Below are 23048 nucleotides of genomic sequence, written 5' to 3'. Positions count from 1 at the left end.
GAGGGCTGTCGAAAAGTGTCTTTTGGTGTCACTAGATGGGCCCTATTTCCCCCTGGCCCATCACAATGGGGCCTGGGGGGTACCCATGGTGCCCCCCTCAACATGACTTCACTCCGTGGTGCCTGCCACACGGTGCAGGGATGTCTGCAAACGTCCATTCTACAATGGAAGCTTGTGCTGCTGGCCTATTCTGCCCACAGCACAACTTCTATTGTAGAATTGATGCTTCTGATGGCCCTATGGGCAGTAGCATCCAAATCAGGCAGTCGGAATCACCGATCTAAGGTTGGGCGGTTCCAGACGACATGATGTCGGGCGGACATGAGTCCTTCTGACATCGTAAACGGAATTAGGTTTTTAATGTAAAAGATTTCAAACTTCAAACACAGATATTCAATTTGAATTTCAGTCTCTCTAGATCCCATGACATATTAAATCCACTGACCCCTGACAGAAGTCTCTCCATATCTAAATATTATCTATATGCAAGTACTCAACAAACACGTTGAATCACTGTAAATGAAACTTGACAAGCTATTGAGCAAATAGGGCTACACAATCATCAGCAAAAGTTTCCTTGAAAAGTCTTTGTAAAATGTCAAATATAGAGTCACTATGCTGACTTGTGCCGAATGTGATCTCCCTCATTTTGTCCTGGTGACCCAACACTCACTCTCCTTCTTTCTGAAAGTCTTCACACCTCAACACACTGTGTGATGGGATCAGCGATGCATCTGGTTAGGATTGAACTATGGTTGCATCTCAGAAGGCTTTTCTTAAATGTACTGTGAACAGATAAACTGCATGGATTAGCCCTTTTAAGAATGACATTCTGAATAGGCATTCTGGATATAAAGACAAATAAAGAATGTTGATCACAAAACATTTGTAATACGTACGGGCATGGCCCGTGCAGGTAAGACCGGTGGGGCTAGGTAGGGGGGGTTCGACAGACGACCATGAGGGAAAATTAAATAAATTATTCATTTTTCCGTGTCGAATCCCCACAACCCAACTCCACCTCGCTTACCCGTACGGGCCGCTCCTGAATGCATATTTTTTAAAGTTGACTTTTCAAAAAGCATGAGCTACTCGTTTATCCGTAGATGACCCAACACACCCTCTTTTCACCCCTGCAATAATGCAAACTAATAGGACAGTAAAGTATTAAAAGGAGTGAATTGTCAGTCTTGCTTCCACATACACCAACATGTCAGACTCTAAGTCAGTGAGTGATGTTCTGTAAGACACACACCACTTCTTCCTGGGGCAGATGCTTGACAGTCCCTTCCTGAATGCCAGGCACTTGCTCCCAGCCAGGTCCACTGTGATTATAACTCAGGGTTCCACAGTGGACACTGGAAATAACAGACAGTTTATGTGGGGGAGGAGGGGTATGGTGTGGTCACACTGATAGCTGGATAGTTACACTGTGGGTGGCAGGAGTTCAGGAGCCCATCCCCATACCTTGGAACATTCCCTGACATTCTTTGGGCTTACCTCTCTAAAAGCATTAACTTATTATTGCCTTTTTTATGACAAAGTTAATATACTTTTCTTGAGGAAAACATCAAAGCAAATTATAATTTGCAATTGTTTTTTTTTTTCAGACTTGCGATCCCCGCCCACAGTCATTGAAGCACCGCGAGATGTCTATGAATACGTGAGCGCGCCATTGAACTGGTGGCAGGCTGACAAATACTGTGAGCAACGGTTTGCCGAATTGTTGTTGGAGTCAAGTGAGAGTGAACTCTCCAAACTTGAGGAACTACTGCGGTCACACCGGGTGACCCTCCCCGTGTGGTTAAGCGACAGAGAAACACCTTTGCAAAGACAGGTTGCAAAGCGAAGACGTGAGTATGACGTGGGTCAAAACCTTAAGCAAAGCAGACTATCTCCAGGTGGAATTTACCTGGGGCAGTATTATGGATAAAGTGTACTGTCCAACTCTGTGCCATAGCACACACTTATATCTGTGCGCTGGTGGCCAAGGTATGGGTGTTAGGGAACAGTGTGCATTATCAAACAAATGTTCTATTTCCAGGGCAGGTGCAAATGGGTGTGTTATATCCTATGGCTGAACTGAGATTGATACTACCCTGAACTGGAACCAATAAAGAAGACATGAATTATACAACAAGGCTACTAGTGTCTCTGTGTGCAGGGTACAACAGGGTGTTTGCACTGGGAACAGTGCATTAGTGAGAGATGGACCGACAGAAGCCGACAGTCCTCCTTTCACTGTTCACTTTGCAACCCGCCTACATTTCAAAGGGGGGAAGACAGTGAAGTGAGAGTGGAGTGAATGACAACACCCGCCTGCAGAGGAAAGCCAAGGGTATCCAAGGCACCACTGTGTTCCTCTTTAACAGTTTACCTACAGTGGGCACACTGACTCTGAGCTCATCAATTTAGCCATAAAATCAATCATAAGAGTCTCTACCACCTCTTTGTGAAAATCTACACATAGGGATTGTGAATTCCATTCATGACAAGATTTACTCTTGGGTGTAGGCGTTGATCTACAGATGAAGTGGTCTGCACATGCAAACTTACCTTTGTGAATAGGTCACTACGTATAGTATTCCTATGAGCTATGCACATTTCCTACTTTTTGCAATTCAGAAACATAGCAGCAGTGTGGTTGGACAGCTGCGTCAGGTATAAATTTCTAGATGTGCTATGGAGGCTGTCATGAGACATTTTATCATGTTGCTATTTCTCCAATGCATAATTTAACTTATAGTACAATTCTGCAATGGGAAAAGGCAGCCATGGTATGCAATGGTACATTTTATTTCCATGTAAGTTTTTGCTGCTGAGGTGACTAAACATTTTTTTCCTGTGAAGAAACACTGTCTCCCCCTTAATCTGCTATGAAGATTGGGGTTGTTCTGTTCCCCTTCCCACTTTGAAAGTGGATGTACTTCAGCCCTTTGCAGGAGCAAAACACTAGCCATTTTCAGGCTGGGAAAGGTTGGAGAGGAGTTTGTGAATGCCAACAAATTCACAAGTTTGCAGGATTCACATACTCTCACGACAAACCACATCTTTAGTATCCCACACCATATGTGGGGTTTACTACTGCTTACGTGTGCACAGTTGCCTTTACAATTATGCAGTTGTAAAACCATCCATTTCTGATGGGTACCTTTCTGCAGATAGCTACTAGGTGTACATTGCACCATATTCAGCCATAAAATATGGTTTAAGGCTCCAAACGGGTTTGTGAATGGGACCCAGTGTATACAGAGAAATTACAAAAATCTGACATGGATATGAACCTAGATTTAACATTCCTGCTCCAAATTTTGAACTGATTTGAATTGTTGTTTAGAAAACAGTGCCTTTCACATCAAACAATTATTGATGTGGAGTTGCCTCATCTCTACAACGGCCCCCCACAGACGCCGGGGATGCCTGGTTTCACCCTGGAGATACCCAGAAGGGACCATCTCACAGGGAAAGCCAGGACGGGTTCCCCAGCGGTCTCCAGCGCCGGGACGCTTACGGGCAGCCGTGCGCTTTACAAGTCCAACACATTTACATTTACATTTACATTGAATAACCTATGTTCCCACTGTGTCTTCCATTTTTTAACATTTAGACCATTGATACTTTCTTATGTTCTTTCTGTCCAGGTATTAATCCATTGCAAGTTCTAGAATTTAGAACCAAAACTGACACCAAATTCGCCAAGGTTCTGGCTGACTTCCCACTACTTCCTGCGATCTCGGCTTGTGCCTACGTCCAATGGGACAACAAGAGCAAGGAGATAGCGACTGTCTTCTCGTATGCGGTCCCAAAACTAATCAACGAGTTTCAGCTGCGAGGCTACACAGATGAGGAAGGACTAGTCCGCTTTGCCCTAATTGTCCATGGATACCATTCTCCGTACTTGCCGGTTTTCCGTAGCGACGGGCAGTGGCACCACTTTTGCGTAACATGGCAGAAGTGGAATGGTAGTTGGGAGGTCTACACGGATGGGAAGAAGAAGGCTTCAGCCAGGGGTCTGGCTGCTTTCCAGGATATTGATGAACAGGGAACCTTCATCATTGGCCAGGATCAGGACTCCTTGGGAGGCAGCTTTAAGGAGAAGGAATCCTTCAGTGGAAACATCACAGACCTCAACATATGGAGAAAAGTCCTCACCGAGGACCAAGTTGAAAGGGCGAGATCATGTTCTCACATGGAGCAGGATCTTATATACGCGTGGAACACTACTCATCTGAATATTGAACCTACAGTTCAGGAAACTACTATCCAGTTTCTGTGTCCAGGTAAGTCTGTTTACAAAAGTATTGCTGCATGCATATTGATGAAGTATTAATTGGAAACCTGCAGCTTCATGGAGGCATTATATTGTTTACAATTTTTCAATCTTATATCAGTTTAGCTGAAAATCAGTTTTTTCTTTGATCTGAAAATGCATTAGTCTTGCTTGGATTTTTTGCATCTTTCATTACATAGTTAACATAGTTGACATACACGAGTATATAGAATTGAAATTAGTATATGTTCATGAAAAAGAAATAATGACCACAAAATACAATTAGGAATAGACGAGAAGCATGAGTGGGGATTCAAAGGTAGGTTTATAAAAGTAGCAACAGCAAGCAAATAATGAATGGAGAAAAGTTGTAGCTAAATTAAACAGACATTGGCAATGACAATGCATCGCACTTGCATTGTAAAGTATACTTGGAATAGACATAAAAAAAGCAACAGGGGCACTACTTTTCCATTCATGTGAAAGAGAAAATGACTGTAAGAACTACTTGCACAGTGTCTACCCATCCCATGATATGCAGTGCTCCTGTACTGATAAGATAAGTGCTTGCAACAAAAAGGTAAATCTGCTTATAGAGAAATGCTAACAAGCATTTACAATGCAACGGTCTCGCCTTTGCAAAAGTTAGAGCTATTGGCATTGTAAATGACAAAATTGTTATTTATGTGTTGGTTTTGAAAACAGATAAATAAATGGCATTGTCATTTACAAAGCCAATAGCTTAATCTCTCGCAAATGCGAGACCTATTGCATTTGCACCCACACACACACACACAGAGCCACACGCACACACACACAGAGCCACACAGAGCCACACACACAGAGCCACGCACACAGAGCCACACACACAGAGCCACACACACACACACACACACACACACACAGAGTCACACACACACAGAGCCACACACACACAGAGCCACACACACACACAGAGCCACACACACACAAACACAGAGCCACCCACACACACACAGAGCCACAAACACACACACAGAGCCACACACACACACACACAGAGCCATGCACACACACACCCAGAGCGCCCACACACACAGAGCGCCACACACACACACACACACACACACAGAGTGCCACACACACACAGAGCGCCACACACACACAGCACCACACACACACACTGCGCCACACACACACTCACAGAGCGCCACACACACAGAGCGCCACACACACAGAGCGCCACACACACAGTGTGCCACACACACACACAGAGCCACACACACACATAGAGCCACACACACAAAGCCACACACACACAGCCACACACACAGAGCCACACACACATACACCGAGCCACACACACATACACAGAGCCACACACACATACACAGAACCCCAGAGCATAATTCCAAGAGCCAGCAAAGGCTCGAAGCATAGGATCCAGGTTACACAATATTCCCTTTTCATGGCTGCTTGCCCCCTCCCTCCTCTCGGCAGCATGTTCTGCTCTCTGAATCAATGATCAGTGAGATTTCCAAAGCTGGTCAGTGAGCATTCAGGCAGTTATTCCCCAGTTTAGGCCGATCACCTACTTACCTACTCATTGCCCGAGTTGTCTAACCTCGTTCCCACAGCTGCCCCGCCTCTGCACATCTACTGAATAACACAGCAGCACTGCACATTCCCAAACAGATGTGCTAACACCCCATGGGTCGCCAGAAATGTACAATAGCTGCTTAAGAGGAATCTGCAATTACATTCCCTGGGTGTGTAACAGTCTTTAATGACATTTCCACAATCGTAAAGAATCTAGAATTATGTGGTTAAGCTTCCTTGTAACCTTTGACATTGGTAGTCACACTGCAAGCGTAACGGGATATATACAGCTACATACTACGGAGACATTTACACACATACGTTTCCTGGCTGTGGAGGTTACATGATCTAGTAATTCCAGTGTGTACACATGTATGGTTACATTCCACAGTCATTCCCTTGTATTAAGACATCTGAAACAGTACTTTCAGGGCATCCAGGCGTCTACAGCAACAATGCTTTGGCAGGCAGCCATCTAGGCTTACATTCCCTTTGTAGGCAGGTGCTAGTTACATTCCCTTCATAGACAGGCCTCTTGGCACTGTTCCCCGTGAGGACAGATGTCTAAGGTTACACCCCCTTGGTAAGGAGCATCACTGGATACATTCTCTGGGTATCCCGGGATCCTCCGCTACCCTCCTGGGGTATTGTGGTCCCTACACTGAAGGAGACCCCGAGCCCTTTATAAGTCTGGTGCTGAGACCCCACTGGGTCACCTTGGAGGGGACAAGGTGTCGACCACCTTCTGCATATTTGCAATTCTGTGAATAGCGATCCCGTTACTGTTTTGGGGGGAGGGGTGAAGACTTGAAACATATGAGAGTGGGGGTGGGGTGTCAAAGGAAGAGCACACGCTTCAGGGGGAGAAAGCCTTGTGGCAGATTAGGAAGTGGGCGTGACCGGGTCACTGGCGAGAGGCGTCCGCTGCAGGGTAAGAGGGGGCTGTACTCCCTTTTGCAGTGAGAGGGGGGCACAAATTAGTCAGTACATGTGAAGGCAAAGGTGTAAATTAGGACCATCAGACTTTCGATCAATGAGCGTCTGAGAAAGGGAAGGGGTGCTATCCGGGACGTATGTCTGGATGGAGAGAGATAATCCTCGAGAAGGCGGGACAGCGAACAGTTAAGGCACGCTATGCAGCACCCCCTACAGCCCTGCAGAATGGACCAGCCGCAGCGCCTAGATGCGACTTCAGAGACCGTGAGAGCGAAACACACCCCGCGCTCTCCAAGTGAAATTATAAACACAACCCGCGCTCTCCAAGTGAAATACGCAGCATTTTCAGAGAGTGGTAAAACTGTTTTGCGAGCCCAACTCTCCCCTCATGAGCCAGGAGTTTACAAGGGAAGTCGTCACCCCAGGCAAGCCATGTCCGTGAGGGAGAAAGGGTGTGTGAGGGTGAGTGAGGGTGTGTGAGGGTGGGAGGGTGTTTGAGGGTGGGTGAGGGTGAGTGCGGGTGTGTGAGGGTGTGTGAGGATGAGTGAGGGTGTGTGAGGGTGAGTGAGGGTGTGTGAGGGTGGGTGAGGGTGAGAGGGTGAGTGAGGGTGAGTGAGGGTGTGAGAGGGTGTGTGAGGGTGTGTGAGGGTGAGGGTGAGAGGGTGTGTGGGGGTGTGTGAGGGTGAGTGAGGGTGAGAGGGTGTGTGAGGGTGAGTGAGGGTGTGTGAGGGTGAGAGGGGTGAGAGGGTGTGTGAGGGGGAGGAGGAGGGTGTGAGGGTGAGTGAGGGTGTGTGAGGGTGAGAGGGTTGTGAGGGTGAGGGGGTGTGAGGGCATGTGAGGGTGGGTGAGGGGTGTGAGGGTGACGGTGTGTGAGGTTGAGGGCATGAGGATGAGGGGGTGAGGGTGTGTGAGGGTGTGAGGGTGAGGGGGTGTGAAGGTGAGTGAGGGTGTGTGAGGGTGAGATGGTGTGAGGGTTAGTGAGGGTGTGTAAGGGTGTGTGAGGGTGAGGGTGTGTGAGGGTGAGGGTGTGTGAGGGTGAGGGGTGTGAGGGTGAGGGTGGGTGAGGGTGTGTGAGGGTGAGGAGGTGTGAGGGTGAGGGTGTGTGAGGGTGAGGGCGTGAGGATGAGGGTGTGAGGGTGAGGGTGTGTGAGGGTTAGGGTGTGACGGTGAGGGGGTGTGAGGGTGAGTGAGGGTGAGTGAGGGTGTGTGAGGGTGAGAGGGTGGGTGACAGTGTGTGGGGGTGAGGGGATGTGAGGGTGAGAGGGTGAGTGTGTGTGAGGGGTGAGAGGGTGAGGGGTGAGAGGGTGAGGGGGTGTGAGGGTGAGGGTGTGTGAGGGTGAGGGTGTGAGGGTGAGGGGGTGAGGGTGAGGAGAGTGAGGGGGTGTGAGGGTGAGGGTGTGTGTGAGGGTGAGGGGGTGTGAGGGTGAGGGTGTGTGAGGGTGAAGGTGTGTGAGGGTGAGGGTGTGGGGGTGTGAGGGTGAGGGTGAGGGGGTGTGAGGGTGAGGGGGTGTGAGGGTGAGGGGTGGGTGAGGGGGTGTGAGGATGAGAGGGTGTGGGGTGTGTGAGGGTGAGGGGTGTTAGGGGGTGTGAGGGTGAGGGGGTGTGAGGGTGAGGGGTGTGAGGGTGTGAGGGTGAGGGTGTGTGAGGGTGAGGGTGTGTGAGGGTGAGGGGGTGAGGGTGAGGGGATGTGAGGTTGAGGGTGTGACGGTGAGGGCGTGGGTGTGTGAGGGTGAGGGGGTGTTTGAGTGAGGGTGTGTGGGTGAGAGGGTGTGTGAGGGTGAGGGTGTGAGGGTGAGGGGGTGTGAGAGGGTGTGAGGGTGAGTGAGGGTGAGGGGGTGTGAGGGTGAGAGGGGGTGAGGGGGTGTTAGGGTGAGGGGGTGTAAGGGTGAGGGGGTGTAAGGGTGAGGGGGTGTGAGGGGGTGAGGGTGAGGGGGTGTGAGGGTGAATGAGGGTGAGGGGATGTGAGGGTGAAGGGACGCGAGGGTGAGGGGGTTAGGGGGTGTGAGGGTGAGTGAGGGTGAGTGAGGGTGTGTGAGGGTGAGAGGGTGTGTAAGGGTACGTGAGTGTGTGTGAGGGTGAGTGAGGGTGTGTGAGGGTGAGAGGGTGTGTGAGGGTGTGTGGGTGAGAGAGTGTGTGAGGGTCAGGGTGTGAGGGGGTGTGAGGGTGAGAGGGTGGGTGAGGGTGAGGGTATAAGAGAGTGAGGGTGAGGGTGTGTGAGGGTGAGGGGTGTGAGGGTGAGAGGGTGTGTGAGGGTGTGCGGGTGAGGGCGTATGAGGGTGTGTGAGGGTGAGGGTGTGTGAGAGTCCCTTGGGGAGGCCTCGTGTTTCTTTCTGCAGTTTACAGTGAAGTCCATGCTGGGGGAATCCAGTGATGTTAAATTAATTGTTAATTCCGATTTTTCAAAGGTAAAGGAGAAAGTGTGATTTCCTGTTCTTTGCACTGCAAGGTCAGCTCAAAGTTCCTTCGTGTATCGCGCTGGAACTGGAACCTGGTACTAAAGTTAAGGAATGTTCTACAGTTCAATGTCTTTGTTCAAGAATTTATTTGGAAAGCTGTGGGAATTGGGTAGGATGGAAGCTGCAGGCGGTGACCACGAGCGAGCGACAGGGTAGTCTAACCTCATGTTGTACACTCCGGCTCCCAGCTCCTGCCCGATGTCCGACAGATTGGCATCGAAATCCTGCGCCACAGACTCGATCACCTCGTCCATCATCTTCAGCACCCAGGCCATGGGTGTGTGCCTTTTGCACCGGGGGCTACTCGAACGCCTCTTCTGGGGTAGTCCACTCACTTATAGGCCGTGAGGGGGTGGATGCGTGGCTTGCGCACAGATGTTTCTGTGGAAAGCTTATGTGCAGTTTAGGGCAGCAGCCAGAGTGCACTGCTGCCCGCGGCGCGGAGAGAGGTTCCCCCTATTTATAGGAGGTCAGAGACTGCGACAGCGGTGAACCGAGCTCCCCTAATCAGCACCGCGGCGAGTTCTGGCATACTACAAGTAAAGGGGTGCAACACCCGTCCGAGAGGAAGCAATTTAAGGCAGCGCAAGGGAGAGCTTGCTGGGAGTGAAAGTCGTACAAAAGGGAGTGAAAGTCAGCACCATTCCGGATCCTCCCCCTGAACACCTGTTGCCCCTATCACCGCCCGGAAAGCTTGCCCCGCCTTTCAGCACCGAACGACTTCCTCCCCGGCACTTCTGCATGCTCGTGTTTCTTGCCTTGGGATTCTATTAGGGTCTGCCTCATGCACCGTTTACGTTCTACGAGGTTTCCTTTTGGTCTTGGATGTTTACTTCAGAGCTCTCACTGTTTCAACAACCACCATCTTTTCCGCTCTTCGCATACAAGAGCCTGAATCACCAGAGGAGCCGGTTTCCTAGATCAGGGAAAGCGCTGCCAAAATCTTTAAGCCCCGTCTTTTTCAGATTGACCTCCCCGACTTCCTTCTGGGGTAAAAGGTTCCTTATCTTCTTTATGAGGCCATCTGGACCCATAAAAAAGATAAGAAACCTTTTACGCCAGCAGTAAGTCGGGGAACTCAACCCGAAAAAGATGGGGCTTGAAGAGAAAGAAGAACGTCACTAGGACCTCTTCTCCAATGGCTGGCCACCGTTTAGGAGGCCAGCCAATGGAGAAGAGGGGCGGGGCTTAACCTCGCTAGTGATGTTCTCTCTATCTCATTAAGTCTCCCCAGCGAGACTGCGCAAGCGCAGCCATCGCAGGCTCAGACCTAAAAAGGTGCATCATTTTTGGGTAGCTAAAGGTAGAAGATCCTGTCACTGTCTTGTCCTTTCAATTCTATATATACTACCTTCTTTGCCACCCTAGCTTTCAGGGGTTGTGAAGGCAGAAGTAGGAGCAGAGAGTAAACAGGCTACAAGAGGCATGTTTACTTTATATTGTCTTCACCCACAACCCCTCCTTGTAGCCTGCAGAAAGTAGGAGACTGCTATGGAGATAGGAGTGAGACAAAGCAGTCAATACTGTGATGTCAGAGATGCTCAACGTGCATGTGGTGCCACTTCAGATACCGGTACCCTGGACATTTTGATGAATCGAGGGTGATCTACATAAAAATAAATTTACATGAAAATGCAAGGTATCAAGTTTTTTATTTATTGGGAAGTTTTTCTAAAGTGATCAACATGTTACCTTTGTTGACTTGAAAGAGCATTTGAGCTCTTAGATTGATGAATTTTTGTGTGTGTTCCCCCATGTGTTGCCACGGTATGAACAATCATGATAGGCGGGTTGTTGAGATCCATGCGGACATGCTTTTGGGTGGATACAATCAGCTGATGCATTGAATGGGAAGCTATGTTGAGTGTATAGATGATTTACATTTAAATAGTCATCTTTCAAATTATTTTTATTGTCCTTGGATCAAAGAAGACAAAATTAAGCCCATGTTTGTAGGGAACATTAGAATAAATGCGAACATTGTGTTCCAATATCTGGGTTCCTTGTTTAGTTGCTTACCAAATTAGCATGATTTATCATTAGAAGGGAAATCTCTAGTTTTTGAAGAGCTCCTGGTATGGTCCATAATCTGGCTCTAGGCTTGGACACAACTGCATCGCACAAATACTAAGGTGCATATTTACAAGCTCCTTGTGTTGTTTTAATGGGAAAAAGTGATGCATCGGCGGCGCAAGGGGCTTGTAAATAAGCCTCTAAGGATTCTAAAGGATCCTTAGCATGGTATGGCGCAGACATTTGACATCAGCCAACACCAATTCTCTTCAGTTGACAGAGAAATTTTGTTGTGTGATAGGGATGGCCCATATGGAAGATCTGTCAAAATGAACTCCACATCTGTTTTTTGGCTGTCAGTGAGGAGTTATCCAGACTACTTTCTTAAAAGGGAAATATTTCTGAGTGTCTGTCTTTGGATTTGTGGCCTAAGATGCCGTGGCAGGAATACTTCATAGATTTCAGCAAGGATGTGGGCAGTCTGGAACTTTTTGTAAGTCCAGGCAGGCTGTCTAAAAAGGACAATAAACATATTCTTTTCATTAGGGTCGAGCACCATGCTGTTTAGAAGAGCCTACCCCACCACTCTTTGTTTCTTGTATTTTTCTACAATATTTCTTTACTGAGAGAAGACGGTTGGAGAGGGATAAAGTCGAGCTTCTCAAACAGTCTGTTAGATTTCCCTTTTTTTTTTTTAAAACAGTGCAGGTATGAAGGCTTAGGTCGGATGTCTCAAGCATTTTTTTCTGGTTGCAAACGGACCGATTGCCAGAAGCGAGCCTTTCTGAACAGAAAAATGCATTTTAGTATGTATCATTGCCTAATTATGAATCGGTGACATATTACCAAATCGCAGTTTGCAATTGTGAATACATACCGATCTGGCAATAGGAAGGGGAGTGTTTAGAGCGTCCCTTCCTAATACCGAGTCGCAGTGGTATGTAAGAATGTTTATCAAACGAAATGTGGTTGCTAAACATTTGCATTTTACCACATCCTTCAAGCAGGTGGTAACTCATTCGCAAACTGGAAAAACAACTGCATTTAAAATGGTGGTCTGCTGACCCAAGCAGTCCACCATCCCTGTGATGTTAGCAATTTCTAATTGGTCGCAAATTGTGACCTACCTCATTAATATTCATGATGTAGGTCGACTTGCGACCCACTAGGAATTGCTAAATGAAACTCAAGAGTTTCATACATTAGAAATAGCGATTACCTATTACGATTTGCAGAGAATCGCAATTAGGTAATCACTATTCCCAATGCTGATACATCTGGCCCTTATTTCTTTGGCAGAAGCAGCAGCTACAAGAGAGTTTTATTGCCTAAATTTAGGTTTAGTAATATTGCCAATCTTCTCTCTTTTTCTACTGTGCGCTCTCACCCATGAGGTCCAAATAACTTCTACCAATGTGACAATTCATCTATCGAAACTGCAGTCAATTCTTGTTATTTTTTTTGTAAATTTTTAATTTCATGAAAGTAACTATACAAGGTTTCTTGTTGCAGCATTCAAGAAAAATAAAATCAGAGTTTATCAGCCTGTATTTTTATTTCCTCTTACTTTAGTTTTACCTATAGGTTATTTTCGGGTGGTAAGATTTCTGATTTCACATGTAAATCTAAGGATTGAAATGGTTATTGTGTGTTGGCTTTTAATGTCTATTAATGCTGTATCTAAATTGTATGTGGAAATTAATATTCTGGCATTATTTTAGTCGAGTTATCATTCTACCATTTGCTTGTTCTTATTGTTCTAAAAAGCTATATAGGAACTAGAGTTATTTTATGCTATTTTAAGGTTGTTGTTGGTTAAAATACACTTATTGAATAGAATCGGTCAAATCCTTTACAAACGTGTGTTGCCATTCTCTTGTATCATACAGAGATAGTTTCCCTACTGGAAGTATAATTAAAAAAGTAAAATTGTACATTAAACATTAGTGAAATTAGCTGGGATAGAACCGAGCAAGTTACTCGAAAGCACTATTCATAAACTTCAAAATATGATTTCCAAATCAAGTCAAATACATGCTCTTCCCTGCTTTCTCTGACTAGTGTCTTAATGAAGTCTGACATGACTGGGCCTGAGTCGTGTTGGGAAAACCTGTCTTCAAACATCGAGCTGATGCTACTTCCATCCTGAATGCTGTTTTTTTCTAACAGTGGTCACAGGACAGAAAGGGTGCAACATTAATCTGCTTTTCATTCCCAGCAGTTTCACTTCAGTGCTTCAGGTCAGCAGTGACTCAGGGAATAGTTCATGAGGGATGCCTTGCAGGCAGATGCCACGGGATCTGCTGGTCATCATGGAAGCGATGGTGGACCTGGGTGTGGGCAGGAGGTCTTTTTGGTGCAGGGATGTGGCCAACAGAAATCCATACCAGGCTTGCCAACTCACACGGACAATCTGTCTGACACACTGGTTTCCTGCCTCATCACCGGGCCGCAGGTGGCACGATCCCACATTGAGCTGGAAACCCTTGTAATGTTTTGTTATGTTATGCAATATTAAATGTTATGTTACATGTTATGTTATTTTACATTATGTTACGTTATGCTATTCAGATTTGTAGAGTGCGCTATCACTCGGGAGGGTATCCAGGTCCTTATGTTTCCAGCTTCGGTGTGAGCTCTATACACAACCGAGCTCTAATTGAAACCTCCCAGAACGTAGCAGATGTTGTTGAATGAGTTCCTTATTATGTCCTCAACAGGAGTCTAAAGGCCAATTATGACTTTGGTGGTGTGGGGCCAACATACCACCACCCCGGATCCACACTGCCAAAGCTGTGAGAAGACCCCCCCCCCCCGCCAGGGTGAACCACCTTTACAACGCAACTTTTACCACGCAGTGCCTTTACGACGCAACTTTTACAACGCAAACCATTACAACGCATTGCGCTGGGGGGCGCTCTAGGATAGGGAATAGGTTTAATGTACTATCCAACACCTTCCCTACTATCCACGGGGACTGGAGTTGGAATAGTAAATTAAACAATTCACTATCCAGCGCCTAAAAGCACTATGCATTGTAATGGTATGCGTTGAAAAACCGCGTTGTAAAAGCATGCGATGTAAAAGCATGCGTTGTAATGTCATACATCCCCGATCCAGATTACGAGTTTTCTCATGTCTGGTTGGTGGTTCTTTGGAGGCCCTAGGTCAGTGTCTATGAAAAAAAACACCGCAATGAGAGTGCCAAAGGCAGTTCCTGCACAGAATGGTCTCTGCAATCCACTCCATCCAGGAACGGGGGTGCATGCAGACAGGAAGGCACAACAGGTGCCCCCCAGCATGCACCCTCATGCACAGGGGACACAGGGTGCCCTGTAGGGTGCCCTTTCTTTCCCCACCGCCAGCATTTTTTTCATGGCAGGCTGGTGATCAGGAACGTTGTAATATGCTTGCCGGTGCCGCAGCGCCCCTGCCAAGGATATTGCCTTCCTTCCAGACTGCTGCATTAACACCAGGGATCGCGGATCCCTGGTGGTTGTGGGGGGCCCATGGCCGTCCGACCGCTGAAGTTGTAATTTGGCGGACGGACCGCCGCACCACCACGGGTTTGGCAGTCGTATGGACCACCAAACTCGTAATCTTGCCCTAAGCTCCCCCAACAGAAGTCTTCTGAGAGTGTCGCAGATACTTAGAGCCAGATGGGGTGGGGTCATTTTCATACATGCTCCCCAAATTATGGGATTTTTTGCCTAGGGAATTAGGAATGGAACCGAATGAGCTTAAATTTAGAAAAATGGTTAAAACATGACTTTACTCTCATGAGTTTTAATCAGCTTCTAGCTCTAGACTATTAAGGATGTTGTCTTGACCAACTTAGCACTGGGAAGCCTTAGGGTAGCTATGCTCTGTAGTATTCCATATAAGATAAGATTTTTACAGGAGCAGTTTAGGTAGAGCAGGAGGTCCAAAGCCTCTCTTGCAATGGGCACGCCCCCTTCTCCATGCACACTAGGACAGTGAGACATCTTCGTAGGTTGGCACATCTACCAAACACTGGCTGAGGCAGTGAGGATATTACAAAAAATGAATGACTTCACCCCATGGATTGTAGTACAACATGTGATGCTGATAGACTTTCTCATTCACCGAGCCCTACTTGGCACCTTAACACAAAGGCCGCAAAGCCACATCATTGGTGACACAGGGGCAGCAACCAGAGCCATTCTAGCATCAGGCAATCTGGGTTCCATCCAACGCTATCCAACAAATGACTCTGCTGTTGGATCGTGTTGCTAGTTGGTGGACTGGTGCATGTATGATGCAGCTGTTAAATAGGGATAACAGCAAAGAAATGAGGCTGAGCAAACCATCTATTTCAGTTGCTACAGGGTCCAAGAACCTTGTTTTTCTTAATATGCTGTGGGTGTTCTGTGGCCAGGTACACCACATGTGCAGAGCTCCTAACCTGAGACGTTTTGATTTGAAGCAGGCATTGAATCTTACCTGGCACATTGAAACACTTCCACAGTGCCACACTGCCACGATTTGACCCTTTCATTTTCCTTAAGACTGTGAAAGAGGCAGTGACGACTGTAGGATAAGGGAAAATACCATGACACATGATGCCTGATGCAGACTTACTCCTTCCATATTGATGAAGCCTAGGAGAGATTGGGGACAGAGTACAAGGTAAGTGTGAGTTCACGCTGCCCTGACGTGTTCTGGGTCTTGGAGGTGGCCAGATTCTGTGGGAACCCTCTCACCACAACCCCCCACTAAAAAGTCCCAGACAAGAACACAGCTGTAAGACTAGTCTCCGATAATTATCTTTGTTAACTTTTACAAACTTTGTTAAGTGTAGCAGTGTTTTAAATTTTTTTGGGGGGAAATATCCCACAGCTTCTTCGTTTAGTGAGAGAACTTTCTCACCTGTACATATTTATAGAAAACCCTTAAGCATTACGGGGCATATTATCGCTGGCCATGCTTAGCGATAATTTTATTATCGCAGGATATCTCTGGAATTTATCGCCCTGGTAGCGCGTTATTAACAACGCATTTCTCCAGGGCGATAAAAAATCCAGAGATAGTGAGGTTATAGCCGTTTTGCAGGGAACATCGCTGGTTATCCAGCGATGTTCCTTGTAAAACGGCAATAACCCTGCTGATACGACCCACAGGGTCGTATCAGCATAAACCACCCCAATGTTAGGGATAGGTAAGTCTGCATTCTAGCAGACGTTAGTTTTTGGAGAAAACAGCGGTTTTCTCCAAAAACGAACGTGTGCTAAAGTGCTGGGGCAGCCTTGTAAATATCGCGATGTGAACATCAGCGATATTTGCAAGGTTGTCCATCCGGGGTACGCCCTGTGATGCCCACTTTGCATCTCATTAGAGATGCAAAGAGAGGCGCTGGGAAACAGGGTGCTAACATGCGATTATGCATGTTAGCATCCCCTTGTAAATAGAGTGATAGCTTTAGCTCGCTTTTTTTAAGCTTTTTAAGCCAAAAAAGCTGAGATAAAGCCCTTGTAAATATGCCCCTACATTTTTACAGTATATTTTGCTGCAGGTGCAGCTTTCCGAAGATGATAACGTTCACAATATTGTAATTGAGAGGAGTGCAAATCTATAGAATATTCGAATGTAATGCCAAATGTATTCACAGTTTTGCCGCCATGAGTGTGCACATAGGAAGATTTTTAAGGAAAGGGATCGAATTTATATTGACCGGCAAATGTGAGAAGGAATTGAAACCAGTGATTAGAGCTTTGGAAGTAGCCCCATGTTTACAAAGATGTGACCCCATAGGTGGGTGTAGCTTTACAGCAGATGGTAGGGCAAAAGCAATAGGCTGTGAACACGAGAGCTAGGATTTAGATGAATATTAATAAAATGGTCATATTTAAGATATCTTTTGTTATGGCTGAGGAGACACAGGAGGGCATAGAAATAAAGATTGAGAAGAGAGAAGACAAGAATGAAGGGGAGATGCAAAAGACTGGTATACTAACCTGAACTTTTATAGGCCCATGGAATTCGTTTTTAAATTGTTGTTTTTGTGTGTTAGGGCGGTGTGTGTGTATGTGGGTTGTTCATATGGGGTTCTAGACATACCGCAATTCGATGATGCATAGAACGTGAGTCCCAAAAGAAGCTGAATGAAGGGAGTATAGCACCAGAAAGGCTGTGGCTTGGCTAGAGCTGTGCGCACATGTTGTGGAGAGGACATTGACGTCAGTGTACTTGTAATAAGGCGGACATGCCATTGGTCACTTTTTGGTACATCTCCTGCGTCCGCCCTACTATAAATGAGCCCTAAGGCTTTTGTTAAGAAACAGGACTTTTGTTCTCTGCATGTGGCACTTTCCACGTGCTCCCTCTCTACCCTGATGTGGTTTGTTGCACTTCTCTCTCCTTGTCTCCTACTAGACCTAACCTGCTGGGGTTGTCTCACACTTCCTCTGTCGTCCATCTCTTCCAAGTCCTTTAGGACCAGCCGATGCCTCTTGCAGGTATTGATTGGAAGGCCATACAATTACTGGCATATTTCAGTCTGGGGTTCCTCGCCTCCCACAAGAAGCCACGTTTCCAGGCACCCTGACCTCGGACAGCACCAAACAACGCCCACAGCACTAAGTGTAGGTAGGAAAGCAATTCCAAACAATATAGCGACGCACTGCATGAGGTCACAGACATCACCTCTCCTCAAGGAAGGAAGCATCGTCTCCGGCACAATATTTTGGGTAAAATGGGTTTCAGAGTAAACCATTCAGGATACACTGCTGCATCACTATAGAGCGACCAGTAGATGGCACTGCTGGCTTATGTACAGAGACGATTCTAAGGGGACATTTTAACGGAGGTTGTAAGCCTCATAATGAAATGCAACAAGCTCCGTTCAAGTCATATGCCCAACAGGGCGGACTGGAAGAACAAACGCAGCCCTGGTAAAAATATTCAAAGCAGCCCTTTGTCTCCGTTGATGTCTCTCTCTTTCCACTCATTCTCTCTCTCTCTCCTTCCCTCTCTTCTCCTTACTGTTCGCTTTCTCTCCATGTGCCAGGTCCCTCTCTTCTCTCTTTTGAAGTCTCCCCTGCCTGCTGCAATTCACCTTTGCAAGCTAGGAAAGGGACAGAGGTTTAGTGACCGGCTGGCCACTGTTCTAGTGTTTCATATTGTATTATATTTGATATTTATTCATTTCTATAGCGTCCGAATCACCCCGTAATGGGTATCTCCGCGCTTAGGACGGTATGCTACAGCCAAGCCAGAGGGCCTCAGAAAAGATAGGTTCTTAAAATCTTCCTGGATTGAGGAAGGCTCTGGCAGTCGTGAAGCTGGCGGGGAAGTTTGTTCCAGAAGGTCGGGGCAAGATGAGTGAATGCTTTGCCAGCCTTGCGGGCCTTTTTCCTTCTTGGAGTGCAAAGGAGAAGCTTGGATCCAGATCGGAGGGGCCGAGAGGGAGTGTACTTGGTCAGTTTATCTGACAGGTAGGAAGGCCCCAGACCATTGAGTGCCTTGAAACAATGCAGTCGATCTTAAATTTCACCCGCTTTCTCACAGGGAGCCAGTGGAGTTTGTTAAGAAGTGGAATCGAGGCCGTTCTGGGAGGGGCATTTGGTACTTGTCGGGCTGCCGTATTCTGGACTACTTGTAACTTGTTTAACCCGTTCTGTGCTCATGACGAGCTCAGCTCGTCATGAGGCACAGTGCTCAGGTGCTCATGACGAGCTGAGCTCGTCATGGCCCGTGGAACGCTCACACGCGGGGATAATTCCCCTGCTGTGCTGAACGTTCCATGGGAACGGGTGTGGCCGTGACGAGCTCAGCTCGTCATGAGCACCTGAGCACTGTGCCTCATGACGAGCTGAGCTCGTCATGAGCATGGGGGCGCAACAGGGGGAATTACCCTCGCATGCAAGGGGTTAAGGAAGCCTCATTGGCCGAGGCCAACAGTGCATTACAGTAGTCCAGACGGATTAATGGTGGAGTGGTGTGGCTCACTGGTTAGAGGCGGCAGACCCGGAAGCAGAGAACGGCCCTGGACCACGGTTCAATTCCCGACGCGGCAGGGTCGTGGACCAGGGTCAGCGGACTTGATAATTCTCCCCTCGGTGCCTACTCTCACCAGGGATCACACTCGGCAACTTTGGGCATTAAGCTTGCCTCATCTCTACAACGGCCCTCCACAGACGCCGGGGATGCCTGGTTTCACCTTGGAGATACCCAGAATGGACCATCTCACAGGGAAAGCCAGGACGGGTTCCCCAGCGGTCTTCAGCGCCAGGACGCTTACGGGCAGCAGTGCACTTTACAAGTCCCATACATTTACATTTACATTAACACTAGGGCTTGCACCACCTTATATCTGATATTTTCTTGTTCACCGGTCCATTTGCCATTACCCTCAAAGGTGATACCTAAATAACAAAACGTTTTAACAGCTTGTATTATAGAACCATCTAAAAAAAGGGCCTCGATGACTTCATCTTCTTCCCACATATCATGGTATATGTTTTAGATTTATTAATTAAAAGTTTCCTGTCTTTAATAAAATCTGTAAAACTATTGATGAGCCGTTGGAGGCCTAACGGGGTACGGGAAATTAAAACAGCATCATCGGCATATAATATTACCGGCACAACTTTGTTGTCTGTCATTGGTGCGTCGGCAGAAACATTATTTAATACCGTAGCTATTTGGTTAATAAAAAGGGAAAATAAAAGAGGGGCCAAAACACACCTTTGCCTAATACCTCTTCTCACAGCAAAAAAGGGGGTTCGTTCGCCAGTTGGCCAATATCGAACACTACAAGATAGTCGCTCATAAACTCATAAATCTCTTTTGGGGCCCCAGATTCAAGCATTACGGTCCACAAAAGAGCATGATCCACTAAATAAAACGCACTGCTCAAATCAGCGAAATATAAAAACAAATCACCCCCTTTCCCTACTGTATATTTGTTAATAAGTAAGTCGAGATTCACACATTGTTCCAGGGTGCCTAGGCCCTTCCTGAATCCATACTGAACAGGAGATAAAATCTTATAATATAAGGCCCAGGTTTCCAATCTTTTTAAAAGCACCGTGCTCATTACTCTTATAGATGAGTCCAGAAGTGATATTGGACGGTAATTGCAGGCTTCAGAGCGAGAACCCTTTTTGTAAAGTGGGACAATTAATGATTGGCCCCAAGATGTTGGGAAATTCCCCAAAGCTGCAGTATTAAAAATCCTTGTGAGGATCGGGGCCCATAAATCCATTTCGTTCCTATATAAGTCAATCGGAACCCCGTCCGGGCCCGGTGCCTTCCCCCCTTTGCTATTTACTAAAGCTTCCTGCACCTCTTCAACATCAATTAACATCGGTAATGTGGGCTACGTAAAATCATTGTTTAAAAAAGAAGTTAAAAATACCCTATCCGGATTAAAAATATTAGAAAAGTGTTCGATCCATTCTGTGCAATTTACATAGGACGTCAGTTCAGGAGTACAATTATCTTTTAAAAAAGGCCAATTTACAGTTTCCCAAAAAAGTTTACTGTTCTTAGTGTTGGCTGGCATGCTTAGTTTGTCCCATGCGTCTACGCGCAGCTCTTTTTTGTGGGCCAATATAGCTTGTTTATATTCAATCGCCCGAGACATGGCTCGGGTTTTGGGATAACTTCCCTCATCAGTAGAGAAAATAGTTAGGGGTGGAAGAGAAGGCCGCCAAACAACCGTCAAAGGCCTCGATGCCAGAACCGGCACGCAGGTGCGTCGTCCAGGAGCCCGTCGGCTCAAAGCTCAAGGGAGCCAATTTGTAGAAGCAATCGCAATGGACCGCACACCGCTAGCCCCTCCTCCGGATCGCCCCTAGGGACTCTGGTACATGGAGTTCTTGAGTGGTTCACCCCAGTGGGTGCAAGTAGGTACTTGTTCAACTGATGATCTCTAGACCCGATACATGTCCTGGGTTTTTGGATATCGCCCGAGACATGGCTCGGGTTTCGGGATAACTTCCCTCATCAGCCGTTGCCCTCACGGCAGGAATGCAGGTGAGGCTATGCCGTTACCCTCACAGCGTGGAAAGCGCTATGTCCTGTGACCCCCAGGAGCACTCGGCGCTCCTCGTTCTTAAAGCGCCTCTGGGCGCGTCAGGAGCGTCACTGGTGCGCCGGTCCCCAGGGCAGCTGGGTGATGTGGTCCGGCGTGTGGTGGAACTACTGCCGTTGCCCTCACGGCTGGAATGCAGGTGAAGCTATGCCGTTGCCCTCACGGCGTGGAAAGCGATATGTCCTGTGACTCTAATACATTTTTATTAACAAATATCCAGCAGGTTTTTGAAGTGTTTAATTTTGCACTAGAGGTTCTATTTTTATTCTTCATGTCTGCAAACATGCTCTACCTTTCAAATTAAAGAGCTGCACACCAACATTTTAAGTGGTCTGTGGGAAAGATGACAGCGTGACCATGTATTATAGGCGATAACTTACCTCCTGCCAAGCATGATAAGGATATTGCAAGTCATCTCTGAGTTCCACAACCTTATAAAGCAACTCCCATATATGGTTATGTAACTCCTAGGTGACATGCAATATCCTTATAATGTACGGCAGGGGGTACTTCATGCCTTATATAATACATGAGATTAAGTAAACCCAGTGGGTAAACCGCAGTCTCTAATTTCTTTATAAGTGGCATCTTGCACCCAGTCACCTATTATAAAGAAAAGATGTCAGAACTCGACTATTGCACGTTATTACTGTCTAGTTAGGACCTCATAATGTCAGCTGCCATAGCTAGCAGCCTGAGTGAAAGGCAGGCCACAGCGCATTGTTGTAGCAGCTGTTAAAAGCAACAAAAACAGACAATTGCTTTTCTTTCTTCTGCTCTATTTTAATATCTTACAATGAGGAGCACAGAGAATATGTTTCTTTTTTGCATACCATAGATAGAGAAAAGTTAGAATCTTTCTGCATGTTGATACATATTCCGTGCTGCTGCAGCTTCTTATTTGAACAACTGACTTGTATTGAAATGCTTTTAATATCTGTTTGTCACAAATATGTAACAGGTTTTTGATGCGTTTAATTTTGCACTACAGGTTTTATCTGTATTCTTCATGTTTGTAAACATGCTTGCTCTTTAATATGAAAGAGCTATGCACCTAGAGGCCTATTTATGAGCCAGAGCCAGTTTAAGGTTGCTCTTGCCACGTGCAATGTGGTGCAAGAGTGACGCAAACCTTATATGTGATTTATGAAGCTACGCAAGCCCACTTGGTTTTTGATGCATTCCCATATTTACCACAAGTGGTAAACCTGCTAAAGCATTTAAAAGATACGCCATCCAGGAGAGGCGTAACAAGGATAAATATCCTTATATCTCCTTTTTACTCCCGCTTTCTATGGATGCTACATTCTGCAGCACATTTAGATGGAGGAATTTGCCTTCCAGGGTTGTTGTGTGCAGGAAAGTACCCCTTCCTGTACAAAAACAATCCTGCATGCAACACAGGCACCCTTGTACCATGGTGAAAGGGTGCCTGCGCTTGCGTTAGTCAGCCAAAAACGTCACCAGAGCAGGCAGAAAGGTAGGAATGTACCATATACTTTTAAATATGGCGCATTCCTTCTCTTTACCTGTCACACAGTGCAGTAAAGCAAGGTGACGGCGTGGCTTTTCATAAATCTACCACCAAGTTTTTAAGTGGTTTGTGAGAAAGGTGATGGTGTGACCAGTTATTATATGGGATAAAGTAGCCCATGACGTACACAAAAAGGATAGTGCAAGTCACCTCAGAGTTCCATAACCTTATAAAGGAACTCAGCCATTCTGTTATATGATCATG

At 46.7% G+C, this 23048-nt stretch overlaps 1 protein-coding gene across 1 annotated transcript in view; it reads left to right on the top strand.

The window, feature by feature from the left end:
• Positions 1–903: 903 nt before the first annotated feature.
• ADGRD2 (adhesion G protein-coupled receptor D2) overlaps positions 904–23048 on the top strand; it is a 387169-nt gene continuing 365024 nt past the window's right edge. Inside the window, exons 1-3 of the mRNA XM_078640338.1 lie at positions 904–916; positions 1611–1853; positions 3642–4280. Coding sequence (XP_078496464.1) covers positions 904–916; positions 1611–1853; positions 3642–4280 — 895 coding nt within the window. The remainder of the gene's footprint in view (positions 917–1610; positions 1854–3641; positions 4281–23048) is intronic.

Source organism: Lissotriton helveticus, chromosome 5_1 (genome assembly GCF_964261635.1).
Source record: "Lissotriton helveticus chromosome 5_1, aLisHel1.1, whole genome shotgun sequence".
NCBI classification, from domain to species: domain Eukaryota; kingdom Metazoa; phylum Chordata; class Amphibia; order Caudata; family Salamandridae; genus Lissotriton; species Lissotriton helveticus.
Note: the sequence above shows the minus strand (reverse complement) of the source record. Positions and strands in the feature narration are given on the sequence as shown.